This window comes from Cnephaeus nilssonii, assembly GCF_951640355.1.
Source record: "Cnephaeus nilssonii genome assembly, chromosome: 20".
NCBI lineage: Eukaryota > Metazoa > Chordata > Mammalia > Chiroptera > Vespertilionidae > Cnephaeus > Cnephaeus nilssonii.
The window spans coordinates 20,468,819-20,492,331 of record NC_137091.1 but is presented as its reverse complement, the minus strand read 5'-3'; the positions used below and the strand labels follow the sequence as shown (position 1 = coordinate 20,492,331).

At 49.9% G+C, this 23,513-nt stretch overlaps 1 protein-coding gene across 1 annotated transcript; it reads left to right on the top strand.

Annotated features, from left to right (window-relative positions):
- Positions 1-8,101: 8,101 nt before the first annotated feature.
- Positions 8,102-21,120, top strand: CLEC18B (C-type lectin domain family 18 member B; the record flags this gene model as incomplete). Its single annotated transcript, XM_079799312.1, has 12 exons — positions 8,102-8,240; positions 8,842-8,933; positions 11,204-11,443; positions 16,208-16,305; positions 16,691-16,812; positions 16,985-17,092; positions 17,732-17,824; positions 18,185-18,291; positions 18,884-19,013; positions 19,281-19,377; positions 20,499-20,590; positions 21,083-21,120. 12 exons carry the CDS (start codon positions 8,102-8,104, stop codon positions 21,118-21,120), a joined length of 1,356 nt encoding a protein of 451 aa, XP_079655438.1.
- Positions 21,121-23,513: the final 2,393 nt, after the last annotated feature.

Below are 23,513 nucleotides of genomic sequence, written 5' to 3'. Positions count from 1 at the left end.
TTCATCTATTAATTCCTATATTCATTCATGAATCTATCTTGGTTTTGGTTCATTTCAAAGTACTTTGTAGACATCAGTATACTTCACCCTAAATTCTTTTCTTAGAATATTTTTGGTTTTGGTATCAGTGTACTGTTGGACTCATAAAATGAGTTGGTTAGTGTTTCCTATGTTTGTTTTTTAAACAGCTTCACTGGTATATAGTTTACATGCCATGAAATTCACCTGTTGTCTATGTGTTATTGGCATTATTTCTTCCTTAAATATTTGATAGAATTCATCAGAGAAGTGATTTACACCTAAGCTTTTCTTTGTGGAAAGACTTTTAATCAATCATTCAATTTCTTTTATCGTGATATGTCCATCATGATTTTCCATTTCTTCTTGAGTCAATTTTGGTAATTTATCTTTCTAGGAATTTGGCCATTGTGCTTACGTTGTTCATTTTGTCGACATTTTCTTACAACTTTTTGTTTCCTGGAGTATCAGTTGTGATGATGTCCCCCCTTTCCTTCCATTTTGGGTAATTTTGTCTTTTCTTCCTTTTCTAGGTGTTTATTAAAAGAAAAGAAGCCCGGCTAGTGTGGCTAAGTTGGTTGCACTGAAAGGTTGCTGGTTCCATTCCCAGTCAATACACATGCCCGGGCTGCAGGCTCAATCCCCCGTAGGGAATGTGCAAGAATCAGCTGATGGATTTATCACTTTCACATCAAAGTTTCTCTCTCTCCCACTCTCCCGCTCCCTAAAAATCAATAAAGAAATCTTTTTTTAAGAGAAAATTTTAAGTTGTACACTCATAGCAACTTTATTGATCATAAAAGCTTAAAACAGTTCAAATGTCCATCACTAGGAGAATGAAAGTGTGAAAAAAAAGAAAGAAAGAAATAGGAAGCAAAGAAGGAACACAGGAGTATAGAATAAAAATGGCGACAAATAAGTGCCTATCAATAATAACTTTAAATGTAAATGGATTGAATGCCCCAATCAAAAGACACAGGGTAACAGATTGGATAAGAAAACAAAACCCATATATCTGCTGTCTACAGGAAACCCACCTCAAAAAAAAGGACGCATACAGACTGAGAGTAAAGGGATGGAAAAAGGTTTTCCAGGCGAATGGAAATGAAAAAAAAGCTGGGGTAGCAATACTTATATCTGACAAATTAGATCTCAAAGTGAAGGACATAACAAGAGATAATGAAGGCCACTTCATAATACTAAAGGGAGAAATCCAACAAGAAGAAATAACTCTGGTAAACATATATGCACCCAACACAGGAGCACCAAGATACATTAAAAAACTCCTGGAAGATATCAAAGGAGAGATTGACAGCAATACAATTATAGTAGGAGACTTCAATACCCCACTATCACCATTGGACAAATCCTCTAAACAAAAAATCAGCAAAGAAACATCAATCCTAAATGACTCACTAGACCAGATGGAATTAATCGACATCTTCAGAACATTTCACCCCAAAGCCACAGAATATACATTCTTCTCAAGTGCACATGGGACATTTTCAAAGATAGACCATATGTTAGGACATAGGCAAAGTCTCTCCAAATTCAAGAAGATAGAAATCATATCAAGTTTCTTCTCAGATCACAGTGGTATAAAACTGGAAATCAACTACAATAAAAACAACCCAAAGAAATCAAATACATGGAGACTAAACAGCATGCTATTAAACCATGACTGGGTTACCAAAGACATCAAGGAAGAAATAAAAAACATCATGGCAACAAATGACAATGAAAACACAACAATCCAAAATCTATGGGACACAGCGAAAGCAGTCCTGAGAGGGAAGTTCATAGCTCTACAAGCCTACTGCAAAAAACAAGAAACAATGGTAATAAATTACCTAACCAAACAACTCAAAGAGTTAGAGAGAGAGCAACAAGAAAAGCCCAGTGTAAGCAGAAGGAAAGAAATAATAAAGATCAGAGCGGAGATAAACGACATAGAGACCAAAGAAACAATACAAAAAATCAACAAAACCAAGAGCTGGTTCTTTGAAAGGATAAACAAGATTGATGAACCTCTAGCCAGGCTCACCAAGAAGCAAAGAGAGAGGACCCAAATAAACAAAATCAGAAATGAAAGAGGTGAAATAACAACAGACCCTGACGAAATACAAAGGATTGTTACAAAATACTACGAACAACTCTATTCCAACAAACTGGACAACCTGGAGGAAATGGACATATTCCTAGACAAATACAACCTTCCAAAACTCAATCAGGAAGAATCTAAACAGCTCAACAGCCCAGTAACTATGGAAGAAATTGAAGCAGTCATCAAAAAGCTTCCGGCAAACAAAATCCCGGGGCCAGACGGCTTCACAGGAGAGTTTTACCAAACATTCAAGGAAGAACTAAAACCTATCCTCCTCAGACTATTCCAAAAAATTCAAGAGGAAGGAACACTTCCAGGCTCCTTCTATGAAGCCAGCATCACCCTAATACCAAAACCAGATAAAGACAACACAATGAAAGAGAATTACAGACCAATATCCCTCATGAACATAGATGCCAAAATCCTCAACAAAATTCTAGCAAATCGGCTCCAGCAATACATCAGAAAGATCATACACCATGACCAAGTAGGATTTATCCCAGGAATGCAAGGATGGTACAATATCCGCAAATCAATAAACGTGATACATCACATAAACAAATTGAGAGATAAAAATCACATAGTCATATCAATTGATGCAGAAAAAGCATTTGACAAAATCCAACACCCTTTCTTGATAAAAACTCTCAACAAGGTGGGAATAGAAGGATCATACCTCAACATAATAAAAGCTATATATGATAAACCCACAGCAAACATCATACTCAATGGGCAAAAACTAAAACCATTTCCCCTAAGAACAGGAACAAGACAGGGATGCCCACTCTCACCACTCCTGTTTGACATAGTACTGGAAGTATTAGCTACCGCAATTAGGCAAGAAGAAGAAATAAGAGGCATCCAAATTGGAAAAGAAGTGAAGCTGTCCTTATTTGCAGATGACATGATATTGTACGTAAAAAACCCAAAAGATTCCATCAAAAAACTAATAGACTTAATAAATGAATTCGGCAATGTAGCGGGATACAAAATTAACGCCAAGAAATCTATGGCATTTCTATACACCAATAGTGAACTTACAGAAAGAGAGACTAAAAAAGCAATCCCATTTACCATCGCACCAAAAAAATTAAGATACCTAGGAATAAACTTAACTAAGGAGGTAAAAGACCTATACGCGGAAAACTACAGGACACTGAAAAAAGAGATAGAGGAAGACGTAAACAGATGGAAGAACATACCATGTTCATGGATTGGTAGAATCAACATCATTAAAATGTCCATACTACCCAAAGCAATCTACAGATTCAATGCACTCCCCATCAAAATACCAACAGCATATTTCACAGACATAGAAAGAACTCTCCAAAAATTCATCTGGAATAAAAAAAGACCCCGAATAGCCACAGCAATCCTGAGAAAGAAGAATAAAGTAGGAGGGATCTCAATACCAGATTTCAAGCTGTATTACAAAGCCACTATTCTCAAAACAGCCTGGTACTGGCACAAGAACAGACATATAGATCAATGGAACAGAATAGAGAATCCAGATATTGACCCAAACCACTATGCTCAATTAATATTTGACAAAGGAGGCATGAACATACAATGGAATAAAGACAGTCTCTTCAATAAATGGTGTTGGGAAAATTGGACAGATACATGCAAAAAAAATGAAGCTAGCTCACCAACTTACGCCATACACAAAAATAAACTCAAAATGGATACAGGACTTAAACATAAGATGGGAAACCATAAAAATACTAGAGGAATCCACAGGCAGCAAAATCTCAGACATATGCCAAAAGAACTTCTTCACCGATACTGCCCCTAGGGCAATGGAAGCTAAAGAGAAAATAAACAAATGGGACTACATCAAAATAAAAAGCTTTTTTACAGCAAAAGAAACCATCAACAAAACAACAAGAAAGCCCACTGCATGGGAGAACATATTTGCAAATGGCATCACTGATAAAGGTTTAATCTCCAACATCTACAGGCAGCTTATACAACTTAATAAAAGGAAGATAAATGATCCAATAAAAAAATGGGCAACGGACCTAAATAGAATCTTTTCCAAAGAAGACAGAAGGAAGGCCAAGAGACACATGAAAACATGCTCAACGTCACTAATTATCCGAGAGATGCAAATCAAAACAACAATGCGGTACCATCTCACACCTGTCAGAATGGCTATCATCAACAAATCAACAAACGACAAGTGTTGGCGAGGATGCGGAGAAAAAGGAACCCTCGTGCACTGCTGGTGGGAATGCAGACTGGTGCAGCCACTGTGGAGAACAGTATGGAGTTTCCTCAAAAAACTGAAAATGGAACTCCCATTTGACCCAGTAATCCCACTCCTGGGAATATATCCTAAGAAACTGGGAACACCAATAAGAAAGGATATATGCACCCCTATGTTCATAGCAGCACAATTTACAATAGCTAAGATCTGGAAACAGCCTAGGTGCCCATCAGCAGATGACTGGATCAGAAAACTATGGTACATCTACACAATGGAATGTTATGCTGCCATAAAAAAGAAGGAATTCTTACCATTTGCAGCAACCTGGATGGAATTGGAGAACATTATGTTAAGTGAAATAAGCCAGTCAATGAAAGAAAAATACCACATGATCTCACTCATTTATGGATAATAAAGAACATTATAAACTTGAACAAAAAGATAGATACAGAGATAGTAAAGCAACAAACAGACTTTCAAATTACAGGGGGAAAGTTAGGGAGGGGGGAGATAAGAAATCAAACGAAGGACTTGTATGCATGCATATAAGCATAAACAATGGACGCAAAACTCTGGAGGGTGAGGGCAAGTGTGGGTGTGGGGTGGGGGGGGGTAATGGTAAGATATGTACACATATAATACCTCAATAAAAAATTTAAAAAAAAAGAGAAAATTTTAAGTTGTACACTCATAGCAACTTTATTGATCATAAAAGCTTAAAACAGTTCAAATGTCCATCACTAGGAGAATGAAAGTGTGAAATACTACCAGCAATGAAAAACAAATAACAACAAAAACAACCTACTGATACAGGAAACAACGTGCAAGAATCTCACTGACATGATGTGAAGCAAAGGAATCCGGGCCTAAAAGTGTGCATGTTCTATGAGTCCGTGTATATGAAATTCAGAACAAATAAAGCAAATCTATGCTGACAGAAATCAGAATGAGGTTGTTGCCCTGGTCAGGTAGCTCAGATGGTTAGAGCATCGTCCAGATATGCCAAGGATTCAAGTTTGATCTCCAGTCAGGGCACAAGGGCACATACAAGAATTAATCAATCAATGAATGCATAAATAAGTGGAATAACAAATTAATGTCTGTTTCTGTCTCTCTCTCTAAAATAAATAAAATAAATAAAATAAATATGTAAGAATTTTAGCATTTTTTAAAAAGGAAGGACATTCTGACAAAAAAAAAATAGAGGTTGCTTATTGGAGAAATTTACCTTACAAGAAAGGGGATACCCAAGTGCCCATCAGTAGATGAGTGGATCAAAAAGCTGTGGTACAATTATTCCATGGAATACTATGCAGCAGTAAAAAAGAAGGATTTCTTACCCTTTGAGACAGCATGGAGGGACCTGAAGAGTATCGTGCTAAGTGAAATAAGCCAGTCAGAGAAAGACAAGTATCACATGATCTCACTCACATGCAGAATCAAGTAACAAAATAAACTGATGAACGGAGTGGATCCAGAGATATAGAAGCATGAAACAGAGTGCGGAATCTCAGAGGGAAGGCGGGGGAAGGTGGTTGGGTAGGAGGTAATCAACCAAAGACCTTGTATGCATATATGCATGGCCCATGGGCACAGACAATAGGATGCTGAAGGCCTGGGGCTGGAGGGGTTCAATGGGGGGAGGAGGAGGACATAGGTAATACTTGCAACAATGAAGAACTATTTTAAAAATAAAAAAGTTAATGCACTAAACTCTAAAAATAATAAAATAAATAAATAAAAAATACTTTACAATATATTTTTAAAAAAGCAGGGCGGAGGATACCCATTCTCAAAACCCATCCCCACCACACAGCAGGATCCTGTGAAAAGTCTGGATCCATGAGGAAACCTCATGTAAGCTGAAGTGCAATGCCCTGGTTAGGGAGTCCGGCAGAGGTTGTCATCCCTGCTTCACGCCACTGGGCAAGGAGGCCCAGGCTTGGAAGTGACAATCCCAGTGTCATACAGAGTCTGAGTTAGCACCCAGGCCCTCGGATGTCTGGTCTGCTGTTTTATCCACCCTGACCTCCTCTTGCAGTGAGCCAGGGCCCCTCAAAAGTCGCTCCACCCCAGGCCCCAAAATATACTTTCCTGCCACCTGTCCCACGTGCCTGCATTGTGCTACGAGAGAGCTAGCCACATTGATCATCGAAGCCCGGAGGCAGGGATTGCGTCCTTTGTTACCATCTAGCAGGGCAGGGGAAACTGAACTCATGGGGCCAAGATGTGAATTAAATCAGATCTTCACCAGCATCTGGGAATGTGAAGACAAAGACTCTGGTTAGCTGGCACATACCTCGCGCTTGCCAGGTGACCTTGGACAAGTCCCTTGGACACACTGAGCCTAGCTTCCTCATCTACAACATTGGGCACCACATCTCACAGGGTTGTGACAGTTGAATGAACTCACACATGTGAATATGCATTGTCAGCTCCATAGGAAAGGTTACTGTTATTAAGCGTTGCTGGGATCTAAACGGGGTACGGTTGAGGTGGTCTGGTCGTGCTTTGCGGGAGTAGAAGCTCCTGAGGTTCTGGGTATTCAGGGGGACTTGCAACCCCAGGCTGGCTTAGGGGTCCTTGTGCCTGGCCTGGCCTCACTCCCCAGTACCCACAATGACATCCATGTTCCATCAGCGTCCCCGGAAAACCAAGCCCACTTGCATCTCAGCAAAGCTCCCAGGGAGTTGACACCGGGCTCAGAGAGTGCCAGCCCAGGGGTCAGGGGTCGCACAAACTCCAGAAGGAAGAGGTAGTTGGCCTGCAAGGCTGTCCTTTGCATGGCTGAATAACCTTTGATCCGCGCTGTGGGGAATGTGGACATTTGCCTGTGGCCTGCAAGACAGCCTTTTATTTTCTAAGAAATGTGAGCCATGGCGCAGATCTGCTTCAATATAATCTTGTCGGATTGTGTAGCCGTGGCCAGACCCCGAGCATCATGGCAATTTGCTGCCCCCTAACTACACCGGCTGTTTGTCTAGGGGCCAAATTGTTCCCTGCAGGACTCAGGTCAGCCAAGGGTGTCATGTGCTCTCCTGCCTCTTGCCTTGCCTGCTCCTGGCCAGTAGTCACATGGGAGACCGTGGGAGGGGGGGTGAGGGGGGCCAGCCCCCATACTGCCCAGACAGACTCTCCTACAGCACCCTTTCCTCCCAGCCCACTTCCCTCGAGCCTACGGCCCCAGTGCCCACCCACCGATGGCACCTGTCTGGTGTACAGTTACCACCTGCCCATGTTTAATTCATGGATGGGGGTTGGGACTAGCTTCCCAAGAAATAAAAGAATTCCCCTGGGGTCTTGCCCAGTTCCTGCCCGCACGCAGGGCACATGGCTGAGGCCCCAGCCTCCTGCCTGGGCTTGGGGCAGGGAGTGGAAGCCACTGATGAAGGACACTGTCCCGGCCAGGACACCGCCATCGCTTGTTAATCCGCAGCCCTGGAATGTCTGTGGGCCAATCAGCAAGGTCTGCAAGAGCTCCTGAGGGCTCTAAGAACCCTGCAATGATTAGCAGGGGCCACGGGGTCAGTGCACACCGCTTGGCTGGTAGGTCGGCTGTTGGGGGGCGGCCGGGATTGCAGCTGTCTATCCTTTTCATGCCAGCCTGGATGGGAGGCTTGTTTGGACACAATGATTACTCACCAGCCTCCTCCTTTTGTCTGCCAGCCCAGCCTGACTCCTCGAGATTGTGAATAGCTCTGTCCAGCCTGTGAAGCGAGCTGGACGCTGGTCGGCGGAGCCAGGCTGCTCCCAGATCGCCCTACAGACCCATGCTCTGGCTGGAGCCTTCCTCTGGGGTGGGGGGCCACGGGCCTGGCCTCCTGCCCATGCTCCTGGCTCTCCTTTGCGTGGCCTGGGCAGAGGTGCAGCCGCTCCAGCTGCGGGAGGAGCAGGCGCCAATGCCCGGAGGTAAGGGGCCCTGGGTGAGGCAAGATGGAGGAGCTATGATGTGGCACAGGGGTTCCAGGGGGCTTCTAGAAGCTAGTTCGAGGCCTGAGCCCTGGGCATGCTGATGTGGTCTAAAGAGCAACCCTAGGCCAGTCCAGGGGCCGAGATGAATGGGGGAGGCTGCGCCGGGGAGGAGGAAGAATGAAGGGGAGCGGGGCCAGGCTTGGGGGTCAAGGGGGAATACAGCCTAGAGTTTGCAGTTGGGGCCCTAGGAGAACCCCAGTGGCCAAGAGGAGCCCGAGCCAGGGGGCTTCTGCGAGCCCAGGGCCGGCGTCCTCCCCACACCCAACCCCCAGCCCCTATTGCCCCTATCTCGTCACGCCCGGCTCTCAGCCAAGCTCCTTTACACCTGTCCCTCTCACCCCCGACTCTTCTCCACCTCTTAGTCCCCCCATCTCTCTGCTCCGGGTCCTCCCACACATGCGCACCGTCCTCCTGTCCCGCCTGAGGTCTTGTTCCCTAAGGGCAGGATTGCATTCTCATCTTGACGTGGTGACCCCACCCCATCAGCCAGGGCACGGCCCTGCCACTCAGGTGGCCCTAACCTTGTCTCCCCTCCCAGCCCTGAGCAGGAAGGAGGGTTTCCTGCTCCTCTCCCTGCACAACCGCCTGCGCAGCCGGGTGCACCCCCCTGCGGCCAACATGCAGAGACTGGTGAGTGCCCGGCCCAGCTCACAGAGGGGGCGGCTGGAGGGGAAGTCCTGAAGAGGGCTCAGGAGGCCCTGCTGGCACCAGGCGCCTTCCACCTGAGCAGGGCAGAAGGGGTAGCCAGTCACCTGGCCCATAGCGGGACCGGGCCTGGTGGTTGGGGGCGGGGGGGGGGGGGGGGGGGGCTCCACAGCTTCCAGCTTCCCAGAAGGGCAGTCCTTTGGCCTTTCCTCACATCCCATCCCGTTGTCCTGGAGACCAGGAGGCATGGAAGGAGCTTCACAAAGGAGTCCCAGCAGGGATGGAGGGAGAAGCATCCTGCTCAGGGGAGGGGCTTGTGTGGGGCTGGGACCCAGTGCTTGCTTCCTCACGGGTTTGTCTGGGTAAAGGGGCCCCTCCCAGTTCCCTGCTCGTTCCCTGGGACTGCGGTCGGTGGTGCCGGGTTTCCCATCACCCCTGCCTGGGGCTCTGGGGTTGGAGGTGTCATCCTGGGGCCCAGAAACTCTGCCCCCACGGTGTGGGACCTCAGCTACCCCAGCCCACGCTAACAGGCCTGGGAGCGAGGGAGGGGCAGGGTGGGAGCGGGCAGGGTTCCCCATGACTGCCTCCCACAAACTCCTCCTCCGCTGGCTGAGCACGGGTGACCTTGAGAGCTCCGGGGTCAGTTTCCCAGGAGGTGGGAGTGGGACAGGGAGATGGGAGGGGTCACTTCTCCCCCTTTCCCTGCGCTGCAGCAGCTCTGCCCCTCCTTCAGGCCCAGGTCCTGGCGCCCACGCCCCTCCCCACACTGGTGTGAGGGCACCCCTCATCAGCGGTTTCTACACTTTTCATGCCCTCTTTGCCAAACGCTTAGAAAACAGCGTTTCATAAAAGGTGCAAAAAGAATCCCCCACGCAGCCTCCCTCCTACCCTATGGCTTGGTCCTGGGCACCCCCGTGGGCTTCTACAGCTTTTTCCCGTGGGGTTAGGCCCTGGGGGTGGCTCAGGGCTGCAGAGGGGCCCCAGTGGGCCCTGTTGCTCCCAGCTCTAGCCCCCATCGGCAGTAAAGTCACTATGGCCCCAGGCCCAGGGCCTGCTGTAAGTCAGGCCCTCAGCAATGCGCTCTCCTCCCTGCATCCATTTATTTTACTTTATTTTTTAAAATATGTTTTTATTGATTCCAAAGAGGAAGGGAGAGAAAGAGAGAAGCATCCAGGATGAGAGAGAATCATGGATCGGCTGCCTCCTGCACACCCCCTATTGGGGATCAAGCCCACAAACTGGGCATGTGCCCTGACTGGGAATCGAACCCTGACCTCCTGGTTCATAGGTCAACGCTCAACCACTGAGCCACGCCGGCTGGGCCCTGCATCCATTTAATCCTCACGACAATCTCAGCCTATAGGTCCCTTCGTGTTCCCATTTTACAGATGAGGATGTTGAGTCTTATGCAGATTTAGGGGACTGCTGGAGGTCACATAGCTGTGATGAGGTGTCTAGGTGGACCAGGGCATGGCGACAGGATTATATACGTTATCCTGCCTGCAGAGGGCCTTGTTTTAGAGGAGGGGGTGCTGCAGGGTGGGGGTGCGGGGAGGTCAGCTGGTGCCTGGGTAGGGAGAGCAGATTACAACTGCTCCAGAAAACCCTGCTCTCTGGGACCAAAGCCCTGGCTGGGACCAGGAGACCTCCAGCGCCCTCGCTGGCCCCCTTCCCTGTGGGTGCCCTTCACACGCCAAGGCCGGGGTGGGGGAATAGGGTACAGAGGCGCGGCTGCTGCAGCTTTTGGCATCACAGAAGGGAAGCCGCGTGGGAGCAGCTGAGCAAGGCCAGGGCCAGGTGTACCTAATGGCCAACACAGAACCAGTGTGAAAGGCTTGGGCACTGCCCGGCTCACATTCCCAGGCGGGAAAGATTCCTGCAGAAACCCATCCCTCCGCCTGGGCTGCCATTACTCCCTCCGGGGCACCTGTCCCCCCAGGCTGGTGGTGCCATGATCAGGGCCTACGGGTGCCCACAGGAGTCAGGAGGATGGAGGCTCCCAGTCCTGGGTGGAGCAGGCTCTGGGCTGGGGGTCCAGGCAACACCAAGGCCTTTCCCAGCACACATTGGAGAGCTCTGAGCCGGTCCCATCGGACCTTCCCCGGCCCGGTGAACTGGGTAAAACCCGCTCAGAGTGGTCAGGCAGCCAAGCAGGTCACCTGGTCCAGTGCTCTCTGCAACTAGCAACCCCGGGAATGTGGGGGAGATGGCAAGGGAGGGCCCCCTGCTGATGTTTCTGTTTGTACTGCCCCCAGGACTGGAGTGAGAGCCTAGCCCGACAGGCTCAGGCCAGGGCAGCCCTCTGTGGCGTCCCAGCCTCAAGCCGGGTGCCCCCTCAGGGGGCCACCTCACAGGTGGGCTGGAATGTGCAGCTGCTGCCTGTGGGCATGGCATCCTTCGTCCACGTGGTGGGCCTGTGGTTTGCAGAAGGCCAGCGGTACGGCCATGAGGCGGCGGAGTGTGCTCTCAATGCCACCTGCACCCACTACACACAGGTGAGGCCAGGGTACTGGCTCAGAAGGGCTAGGGTTTGTCCTAAAATTAGTGGTTGCTTTTCCTCCAATTTGTGTGGTTTTGCTTTTTTAAAAAAATATATTTTTTTATTGATTTCAGAGAGAAAGGGAGAGGGAGAGAAAGATAGAAAAATCAACGATGAGAGAGAATCATGGATCGGCTGCCTCCTGAACGCCCCACATTGGGGATCAAGCCCGCCACCCAGGCATGTGCCCTGACTGGGAATCAAACCGTGACCTCCTGGTTCACAACCACTGAGCCACACCAGCAGGGCAGTTTTACTTTTTTCAGGGCACATACGTAGGTTGTGGGTTTGACCCCTGGTTGGGGTGCGAACAGGAGGCAACTGATTGATGATTTATTCTCTCTCTCTCTCTCTCTCTCTCTCTCTCTCTCTCTCCCCCTTCCTGTCTCTCTCAAAATCAGTAAAAAGATATCCTCGGGTGAGGATTAAAAGTTTTATTACAGAAAATTTCAAACATATACAAAATGGTCAGATGATATAATGAACCCCCATGTGCCTGTCGCCCAGCTTCAACAATTATCAACTCGTGGTTTCATCGCTCATCTTCTTTCATCTATACCCTTACCCAATTCCCTTTCCTCCCATATTATTTTTAAGCAAATTTCACACATCATATAATTTTATCTATAAAGAGGTATATATCTCTAACAGATGACTTTTAAAAACATAATCACAATACCAACATTAATATGTATTTTTAAATGTGAATTCTTCCTTGTCTTCCTACTTGCAAGGCTGTCATTTATCTGTGCACCATCTATACTAATAAAAGGGTAATATGTTAATTAGACTGGGTTGACAGGATATCTTCTGGTCATCCAGTCCTCCTTCCGGACAAAGCCACGGTGGCGGGGCCAAGGCAGAGGCTAAGGGCAATCAGGCTGGCAGGGTTGGGCAGTTAGGGGCAATGAGACTGGCAGGCAGAGGCAGTTAGGGGCGATCAGGCTGGCAGGCCAACGGGTTAGGAGCAATCAGGCAGGCAGAAGCAGTTAGGGGCGATCAGGCAGGCAGGCAGGTGAGCCGTTAGGAGCCAGCGACCCTAGATTGCGAGTTGGATAAACCCCGAGGGGTCCCAGGTTGGAGAGGGTGCAGGCCAGGCTGAGGGACCCCTCCCCCGTGCATGAATTTCATGCACCGGGCCTTTAGTCTGTTATAACAGTAATTCAAATGCTAAAACACTTAGGTTTTAGTAAATAGTTACTACCTCAAATTCCCAAAATGCACCTGGCCTAGCCCCTTCCCTGGGACCCCTGGGGTCTCTACTATGATCTAGAAGGATGAATGCCAGGCACAGTAGGGAGCCTACAGAATCCTGCTCCAGCCCAGCGTCTGTTTCTATTGGCAAATACCCATGCCTCCTGTTTGTTGAATACCTTGAGTATCTGCCTACTTTGCATGTCACGTGATGTGAAATAAGTGTGTGTGTGTGTGGGTGTTGTTTTGTTTTTAACCCATTGCTGGATTTGCTTTGCTAAATATTATTTGATAGTGAAATTGTCTTCTGATTTTCTTTTCTTCTACTGCCCTTACCTGGGTTATGGCAATGTTATACTGACCTCATAAAATGAGCTGGAAGCTTAGCCTCATTTTTCATTTCCTGGAGTAATTTCTGTAATCCTATATAATAAAAGGGTAATATGCAAATCAACCTAACAGCAGAACGACCAGTTGCTATTATGTGCACTGACTACGGGGGGCGGGGAGGGGGGGGGGGACGCTTAACACAAGAGCTGCCCCCTGGTGGTCAGTGCGCTCCCACAGGGGGAGCTCCGCTCAGCCAGAAGCCGGCTCAAGGCTGGCAAGTGCAGCAGCAGTGGCGGGAGTGGGCCTAAGTCGTCAGTTGGACATCCCTTGAGGGCTCCTGGACTGCGAAAGGGCACAGGCCGGGCTGACGGACCACCCCCCAGTGCACGAATGTCATGCACTGGGCCTCTAGTATCTGCTATAACTCTCCTGTAAAACGATTTGGGCCTTGTTCTTGTTTTTGGTTGTTTGTTTTGTGTATGTATTTGTGTATATGCGTGGATTTTTAACTACTGATTCAATTTTTAGAAGTGGTCCTAAGCTCTAGCTGGTTTGGCTCAGTGGATAGAGTGTCAGCCTGCAGACTGGAGGGTGCCAGGTTTGATTCCAGTAAAGGGCACATGCCCGGGTTGCAGGCTTGATCCCCAGTGTGGGGAGTGCAAGAAGCAGCCGATCAATGATTCTTTCTCATCATTGATGTTTCTATCTTTCGCTCCCTCTCCCTTCGTCTCTGAAATCAATAAAAATATATTAAAAAAGAGGAAAAGGAAGAAATGGTCATAAATCATTTCAGATTTTCTGTTTCTTCTTGAGAGAGTTTTGCCAAGTTCTCTTTCACAGAAAACTGTCCATTCTGTGTTTTCCAATTTATTGGTCATAATTGTTCTTTTCAAAAAATTTGTTGCAAAGTTTATTTTATGAGTTAGTTATAAATAGATAGCCATTCATTATCTTGACTTTTAGAACTCCTAGTCTTTCAGATTCTAAAAAATGTATTGGTAATAGAAAAAAGTGAGTTGGTGGTTTGCTTTTCATTAACATCCAATTCTAAAGGTAATATAAACTCCTTGAGTCTGTACAATAGAATGGCAGTTGGATGGTGACAGTGAGAAAACAAATACTTCATAGTTGTTCATTATTTAACAGAGATTTTTTAAAACTAGAGTTAAACAGAGATTTTAAAGTATTTACTGTGTAGCTAATGTCCTTTTAAAAGTCCCACATTTATTTGTGCCTTCTCTCTTTTAGTCTTGACCAATTTTCCCAGAGGTTTCTCTATTTGAACAAATCCGCTTTTTCTTTGTCTTCATTTAAAATTTTTTGTTCATTTCTGTTTATATTTTTATTTTTTTCTTCTATTTTATTCAACTTACTCTATTATCTCTTTTTATATTCGTGATATGGGTTCTTAGCTCATTAATTTTAAGTATTTTTCATTACTGCTTTATGCATTTAAAGCTATAGATTTCCCCCTAAACTTTGCTAACCACATTCTATAAGTTTGATAGTGTTTTCAATGTCATTTAAGTTCTAAGTGTTTCCTATTTTCCATCATGATGTTGCCTTTGATTTTAAAATGTATATTTAAATTTCCAAACTATACTTTCTTCTTTACTTACTTCTAAATTACTTACTCTGGATTTTATTGCATGGAAGTCATAGAACATGGCCTATAGGATATTGGTTCTTTGGTAATGGATGAATCTTGCTTTGTGGCTTACTGAGGGGGTCAACGTTTGGAAAAATTCCATGAATTCCTAAAAAGAATGCATATTCTACCCAGCCAGTATGGCTCAGTAATTGAGCATTGATTTATGAACCAGAAAGTCATAATCGGATTCCCAGTCAGGGCACAAGTCCAGGTTGTGGGCTCGATCCAGGGGCATGCAGGAGACAGCAGATCAATGATTCTCTCTCATCATTGATGTTTCTCTCTCTCCTTCTCCCTTCCTCTTTAAATATATATTTTTTTAAGAATGCATATTCTTTCATTGTTGGACACATATGTATGACCACATGTTCACCTCTCCCTGCCTCATACCTGTCTTTTGTTTGTTTGTTAATCCTCACTCAAGGATATTCTTTCATTGATTCTCAGGGAGAGTGGAAGAGAGAGGGAAAGACAGACAGAAACGCCGATGTGAGAGAAACACATAGATTGGTTGCCTCCCGCATGAGCCCTGACCAGGGCCCAGGCCAGGGAGGAGCCTGCAATCAAGGCACGTGCCCTTGACCAGAATCGAACCCGGGACCCTTTGGTCCACAGGCCAATGCTCTCTCCACTGAGCCAAACCAGTTAGGGCCATACCTGTCATTTTTAATGGCTACCAATTTGCTTAGCTCTTCCTGTGTTTTGACCATTTGTTCTATTTCCACATTGTCACTGATTCTAAAACTTTAAATCTAAGTTTTGAATACTGTTAGCAACCTGTATCCATTAGCTTTTGATACACACACACTCCCCCAGAATGTAGCATCTTACAGTTCTGCAGGTGGACAATTTGGGTTGGGATCAGCTGGGAGGTTCTTCTGGTCTTGGCTGGACCCACTCATGCAACTCAATCAGCTGCGGGGTTGGCAGAAGCTGGCTGTCTAGAGTGGCTCTAACTGCCTCATCTCCGCCCTAGGAGGTCTTTCAGCCTCCAGGAGGCTTGTTCATGAAGTGGCTTGAGCATGGTGTTACGAGAGTGAGTAGAAATTGCAGGGTCTCCTGAGGCCTAGGTTCAAAACTGGCTCAATATCACCCCTGATGCAAGCCACAGGGCCAGCCAGACTCAGGGTGTGGGAAAGAGAGTACTTCTCTTGATACAAAGAAATGCAAAGCCACATTTAAAAGGAGCTGGAGTGAGAAGTGCGGCCGTTTTTGCAATCTGTCCCAAGGTTTTCACGTCCAAGTCTTTCTGTAGCATCTCTCCTCCACCCATCCACCATCTCCCCTCCTTTCAGGTATCTGCCTGCCCTCACCCTCCACTCCCCTGAACACCCAGACAGCCTTCCTACACTATTCCCACCCATCCTCACAGCCCTGATCATCATAGCTGCTACTCTTGAGGCCCCCAGGGAGGTGAGGGAGCTGCCTGCCTGCCTTGTTTGGGGCCAGAGCTATGTTCTCCCTCCCAGGTGAGCATCACCTGTGCGGCTGGCCCCAGTCTGGGGGTGGCCCAATAGGACTTCTGAGCCACTGTGTCTCCCACAGCTCGTGTGGGCCACCTCGAGCCAGCTGGGCTGTGGGCATCATCCCTGCTCGGGGGACCAGGCCGGGATGGAAGCCTTTGTCTGTGCCTACTTTCCTGGGTAAGCTCCGCCACTCCTGGGCTGTCAGGCTGGGGTGAGGACACTTTCACCCTGGGAGAGGCATCTACCCACTCACCCAAAAGGCCTTTACCACTAGATCTCCACCCTGTGGGAGAGAGGGAAGAAGGGGGTAAGGGGTTGGGTGCAGAGGTGGCAGCACCCACGATCCTGGCCAGGCAGGATGTGGAGTCTCCTCGGATGCCTCCTCCTGGAAGCACTCTCTGCTCGCAGGAGATTTCCCAGTATTCCTTGGGAGGTCCTCTCTTCTTTTCTAGGAAATCTCCCAGTCTCACCTAGCTCCTTGACTCCCTGGCTGAGTTGAGGGGTGGATGGGGCAGGCCGATGGCCACGTCCTTCCAGCCCTCTCTGGTGCTTGTTCTCACAGAGGCAATTGGGAGGTCAACGGGCAGCCAATCGTCCCCTATAAGAAGGGCGCCTGGTGTTCTCTCTGCACGGCCAGCGTCTCGGGCTGCTTCAAAGCCTGGGACCATGCAGGGGGGCTCTGTGGTAAGTGCCCCCTTACCTGCTTCCTCCTGTGGGAGTGGGTAGCTGAGAGCTTGATGGGTGATTAGAGGAAGTGGCAGCGTCCGGAGGGGCTGTCCCAGAAGGCTGGGCCCGGCACCCAGGAGGCACCTGCCTGGGGGAAGCCCCTTTCAGAGGTCCCTCCTTATCTGACCAGAGGTCCCCAGGAATCCTTGTCGCATGAGCTGCCGGAACGACGGACAGCTCAACGTCAGCACCTGCCACTGCCACTGTCCCCCTGGCTACACAGGCAGATTCTGCCAAGGTGAGGAGCCCTGGAGCTGCAGACCACAACGGCCTGAGGGACCCAGCGAGGTGGAGTCTGGGCCTGGCGCACACTCAGGCAGCCCCTGGGGGTGAGGAGGGGCTGAGCCCAATGCATGTGGGCGCATGCGTGCACACAAATGCCGTGTGGTGTGTCCAGGGGCTGTGTTGCACTCAGTGAATGAGTTTTGAGGGAGTATCAAGTGTGCTAGGGGGTGCTTGCTGATCTGAGCACTGCCTATAGTCATTCAACAAGCATCCATTGAGCACCGACTATCTGGAAGACCCTGAGCTGTGCAGGGGGTTCAAAACAGAATCAGGAGTGGCCCCATACATCCTGAGGTGGTGGAAGACAGATTTAGGATTCAAAGTGGATTCTTCTCCCATTGTCTCCCCTCCCCAGCTCTGTGACCATGGCCAGGTCACTTTCCCAACCCCAATTTGCTTCTCTCTACAAGATCAAACCAAAGATGCCAAGAGTGGCAGCAGTTGGGAGCCCTGTGGCTTTCGTCCCTGAGTCCCTGAGAGGGGATCTCTCTGTGGTTGGCCAGTCCCTGCATGTCCGCAGCCTGGTCTGTGAGGGGCAGCATGGGGTCGAGGGTTGTGGCTGAGCGCAGTCCCCTCCCGCCCCGTCCTGCAGTGCGGTGCAGCATGCAGTGTGTCCATGGCCGGTTCCGGGAAGAGGAGTGCTCCTGTGTCTGTGACGTCGGCTATGGGGGAGCCCAATGTGCCAGTGAGTTCTGACCCAAGGCCCCCAACAAGTCGGGCCCTCCCAGAATCCCCTCAATAGGATGCTGGATCTGGCTCGGGCCACCTCATAATTGCCTATTGTACACATTTCTTCCCAGTGATATTGGTAGCTTGAAATGGGCCATGATATGGGTATTTACACCATGGGAATTGGCAAATGCTACAAATCATAGATTGATTGATTTTGAGGCAGAGAGCTGGCTGTTATACATTTACCAGCACACCACTGACCCCACCCACTCTCCAGTGGGTGGTACCTTGAGCTCAGCTCCCTGGCAGGGTGGGAGGGGTGACGATTTTGACAGGAGATGCTTACACGCAAACTCACACTCCCTGTCCCCAGCCAAGGTGCACTTTCCCTTCCACACCTGTGACCTGAGGATCGATGGAGACTGCTTCATGGTGTCTTCAGAGGCAGACACCTATTACGGAGCCAAGATGAAATGCCAGGTGACAGCTGACCCCTGCCTTCCCAGAAAGCCCCGCCCCTCTAGGGTCTCAAGGACTAAGGAGGGATCCGGGACTAAGAGATGGTTCCTTCGACATCTTCTCATCGTTAGCATAAAGCAGGGGTCCACTCAGAGGCCCATGGAAACCAAGAGGTCACGTAATGAGCTGAGGGACCAAGAACGAGGCCCACCCAGCCCCCATCTAAGGAGCTGTCCTGACTCAGCTCCAGCTGCTGGCTGCCAACAGGGATACGAGTCAGGGAGGCCAGAACTCGGGATTTTTCAGAACCAGAAATCCAAATTTTCATTGGCATCTCTAGAATTATTAATGTTGGCAGCCAATTCAAGTGTATCTAAGGCACTGAGCAAGTAAACCAAAACCCTCCCAGTGGCAGGACCCTGCCAGGCTGGGCCCCGGTGCAGGCGGGGGAGAGGATGGGGACCCCTCCTCTAAGAAGCAGGAGGCTGTGGGGTGGGGGATGACAACAGCACAGCCAGCACACGTATTTGTCACTCATGGCCTTGGTGGGGTGACAGCAAGGGCTGCCTGAGCTCTGGGTCCCTGCCGGCATGACCCAGAATGGGGGTTACAGGGAAAGGGCGGGGTCCTCGCCCAGATTGAGAGCCAGAAAGTACAGGACATCCTCGCCTTCTACCTGGGCCGCCTAGAGACTACCAACGAGGTGACTGACAGTGACTTTGAGACCAGGAACTTCTGGATCGGTAAGTGTCGGGGCTGGGATGCCCCCAGGAATGTGGGCCGTGGAAACCGGAGCACCCACCAGCAGACAGTAAGGCTGGGGTGAAGGCTTGGAGCCCAATGGGGCCAGCAGTCAGGCTGGCTCGAGCTGCAGTGAGAGAGAACCACCAGGGGAAAGCGAGAGCTGGGAAGGGGCTTAAGGGCTGGGACCAGGCAGGCATGAGGCAGTGGGCTTGGGCTCCAGCCCTCCTTTCTTGGGTCATGGGGCCAACCTTGACTGCCCGGCCCAGGGCTCACCTACAAGACCGCTAAGGACGCCTTCCGCTGGACCACTGGGGAGCACCAGTCCTTCACCAGCTTTGCCTTTGGGCAGCCTGACAACCAGGGGTGAGTCTGGGGTGCCCTCCCTCCCCTGGGCCCACCTTTTCCCCAGGGCCTGCTCACTAAGCCTTGAGATGCCACTGAAGAACCTCCACCAGCCTGCTGCCTGGCCGAGCCCTCTGAGGGTCTGAGCCTCCCCTGCTACCCGGGTGCCCAGGAGGTCAGGGCACAGCCGGGTGTGGGCATGGTGTGAGATGAGGCATGTTCCAGGGAACCCAAGAAGGCTTTATCCATCCACCCATCCCCATCGTCCTCTCCATCTATTGTCCATCCCCCTTCCCCAGCCCTGTGTCTGTATCAGTACCCTGATTCCTGGATTCTGTAGCCATCCACCCACCTGCATCCATTCACACAACATCCACCCACCAGCCAGCCTGTACGAAGGGCCTTCTGGTTATGTGGCCCTGCCCTGGTCTTCAGAGCCTAGGAATGCCCAGGGCGGGGTGACATGGGTGGAGGTGGTCAGGCTGTGTGGCCCCCCCAGGGCTCCAACTATCTCACCCAGCCCCTCTCCTTGATGGCAGCCAGGCCTATGCCCCTGGCCCATCACCTAGAGCCGTGGTCGGCAAACTGCGGCTCACGAGCCACATGAGGCTCGTTGGCCCCTTGAGTGTGGCTCTTCCACAAAATTCCATGGCCTGGGCGAATCTATTTTGAAGAAGTGGCATTAGAAGTTTAAGTTTAAAAAATCTGGCTCTCAAAAGAAATTTCAATCGTTGTACTATTGATATTTGGCTCTGTTGACTAATGAGTTTGCCGACCACTGACCTAGAGGAAGGCAGCCTGGTTGGGCTCCCAGACACACGCTTCCTCCCGGGAGGGAGGGCATGCCTGTTCCAGGTCCGCTCCCCACCCCCGTTGGCTGGTGAGGCTGAGTGCCGGCAGTGGGTAGGTGGAGCTGCTGCCCCAGGCAGGCGGTGCGCCAGGACTTCCCGGCTTCCCTGAGAACGCTGCAGTGGTCTGGGGCAGGGATGGGAGCTTGGCTTGGTCTGGCTGCCAGAAGCCCCATATACAGGCTAGAGGCACTGAGGCCTCTTAGATGCAGGTGGCCTGCTGGGGAGGAGGATCTGTAACTCCCGGACGCCTAACGTCATCCCACCTGAGCACCCGACATCTTGGCCCAGCAGGTTTGGCAACTGCGTGGAGCTGCAGGCCTCGGCCGCCTTCAACTGGAACGACCAACGCTGTAAAACCCGAAACCGCTACATCTGCCAGTTTGGTGAGGGCCCTCCCCGGCTCCCCTCCCGTGGTGCCTGTCCCCGGGGGTGGCTGCTGGCCCAATCCAGGCGCCTGGACACGCAGGTCACAGGCCTAGAGAGCGTCTGAGCTCACAGGGCCTTGGAGAACGCCCTGCATGACGCCCAGCGGAGAGCCCAGGGGAAGGTGGGCCCAGCCTCACACAGCACATCCACACGGGCAGGACCAGGAACAGCCTGGCGGAGGTTTCTCCAAGGTCCCTTCCTCCTGTCACTAAAGCTGCTGTTGGGGGACCTGTCGGGTTCCTCAATGTTACCTGATTCTCTAGAGCCCAGTGGTGGGGGGCAGAGGTGAAGCCAAGCCCAGAATCGGCTCCCAGCAGCACCTGCTGGAAGGGTCCTGAACTACACAGGGTTCCACGGCCCTGGGTGCTTCTGGACCAGGTGCAGCGGGTCCCCATCCCAGGGTGCCCTGGGCGGCCAGGGACCCTCGCTCTGTTCTGCTTCCTTCCCAGCTCAGGAGCACATTTCCCGGTGGGACCCAGGGCCCTGAGACGCTTGCCAGGCCTCTCCCCTGCCACTACCTGGAGGCGCACCAGCCCTGCCTGCCTGCCTGCCTGCCTGCCCATCGGTCCGGAACCCGGGCCAGGTCAGGACCTCAAGCCCAACACCCAAAGAGGTCCACACCTTGCAGGAAGTGGGGCAGGGCCCACAGGAAGCCTGGCATAGGGGGAGGGGAGGCGCTCAGCCTGCTTTTGATTGGGGAGATGGGCCTTAATTAGGTGCTGAAACGGGAGAAGGGTCCGATGAGACCACACTTCTCCATCTGGGCTGGACCCTCTGGGGCAGAGGGAGGCTCCTCGCTGCCCAGGATGCACCCCACAAGAGATTAAACTAAGTTATGAAACAGCCAAACTTGTGAATGCTCCTTTGGGAGGGGATTCAGATGAGCCAGGAGGACCCTGGGAGACCAGAGAGCCCCAGGCTCCACTGCCGCTGCCTCCCGCCCAGCCTGGTCCCTTCCCTGTCACCCGAGTGATGTCTTCAGGCTCTTAGTCCCTGAATGACGCCTAGATTTGGAAGGCTCATGTGTGTCCCTAATGTCCTGCTCCAGCTCCTCTCATCACGGCCTCTGTGGCTTTGTGTTTCGATCACACCCTCTCCCTTTAGTCTCTTTGCAGCGCCACGTGTTTCTTTTTTCTTTGTGATTGTCTACACGGGGGTCTCTGGTGGCCCTGTCTCGCTCCTCACCCTGCAGTGGTGCAAAGACCCAGGCAGGCACTGTCGTTCGGGTCCAGACTGTGCCACGGCCCACTGGCACACTGCCGTGTGCACACGTTGAGTTGCTTTGTTGGTAGGAGGTCGAAGTGTGGCCTGGGACCATGGATGGGGAGAAGTGTATCAGTCACAGTTCTTAGTTGCAACCAATAGAAACAGCTCTGGCTAATCATGGCAGAAAAGTAATTTATCCTAAGGACCGTGATTTAGAAATGGGTACAGGACTTGCATAGGTAGTTCTCCAAAATGATAGACAAAGATGTTCAACATCACTAGCCATTAGGAAATCCAAACCAAAACCACAAGGAGACTCAACTTCACGCCCATGAGGGTGGATGTTTCCAAAGAAATAGACAATCACAAGGGTTAGTGAAGATGTGGACCAACTGGAACCCTCATGCACTGCTGGTGGGACGGTCACATGGTGCAGCCACTGTGAAAAATAGCGCAGCAATTCCTCAAAAGTTACACGCAACTACCATGACACAGCAATTCCACTCATAGGTATGTACACAAGAGGACTGAAAACAAGGAAATCCCTACACAGAAAGTTCATAGCAGCATTGTTCACAATAGCCAAAAGGTAGAAATGTCCCAAATGTCCACCAATGGATGAATACATAAGAAAATTGTGGCCCAGCTGGTGTGGCTCAGTGGTGGGGCATCAACCCATGAACCAAGAGGTCGCCGGTTCCAGTCAGGGCACATGCCCGAGTTACAGTGCGAGAGGCAGCCGATCAATTATTCTTTCTCATCAATGTTTCTCTCTCTCTATCCCACTCCCTTCCTCTCTTTCTAAAAACGAATAAAAACATATTTAAAGAAAATTGTGGCGTATACGCATATACATATAATGAAATACTATCCAGCCATGAAAAGGAATTAAGTACTGACACATACCCCAGGTGGATGAACCTTAAACACGTATTTTAAGTGAAAGAAGCTAATCACAACAGGCCACATCTTGCATTATTCCATTTATATGTGAAAATGAAATATTGTGGCCCTGTCTCCCTCCTCTCCCTGCAGTGGTGCAAAGACCTGGGCAGGCATAATCAGAACAGGAAAATCCATTGAAATAAAGCAGCCAGAGAATGGGATTAGCTGCTTAATGGGTACAGATTTTACTTTAGAATGATGAAAATGCTGTAGAACTTAGGTAAATTTCAGCATTGTGAATGTACTAAACGCCACCATATTGATTGACTTCATGTTACAAAAATTTCACCTCAATTTAAAAACAAAACGGGATAATGATTGGTCCCGGGATCCCGGGGAGAGTCAGAGAGCCAGGCTGGGCATCTCTGGGGCCGGAAATAGTGGCCCAGATTCTGCTGCACAGCCCGTCTGGGGACTCCGGTCACTGCCGCAGGCGCAGGAATGCTGAGTGTACTCCAGCAGCCATGACACTGGCGCCACCTTCTGGCAATCCCGCCTCTGCTGGGGCTCTGACCCTGGCAGTCCAGTGCCCTTCGGAGCCACAACCACAGGTCCCTCAATGCCATGGCAAAGGACTCGCCTTTGGGGCCATCTCAGGGTTCGTGGGTGGGGGTGGCCATCCGCTGGTCCTACCTGAAAAGTCCGTGGCAACCTCGGGCACGCTAGCATAATGCCGTGCTTCTCCATGTCTGTCCACTGACCAGTAGCATTGGCATCACCTGGGAACAC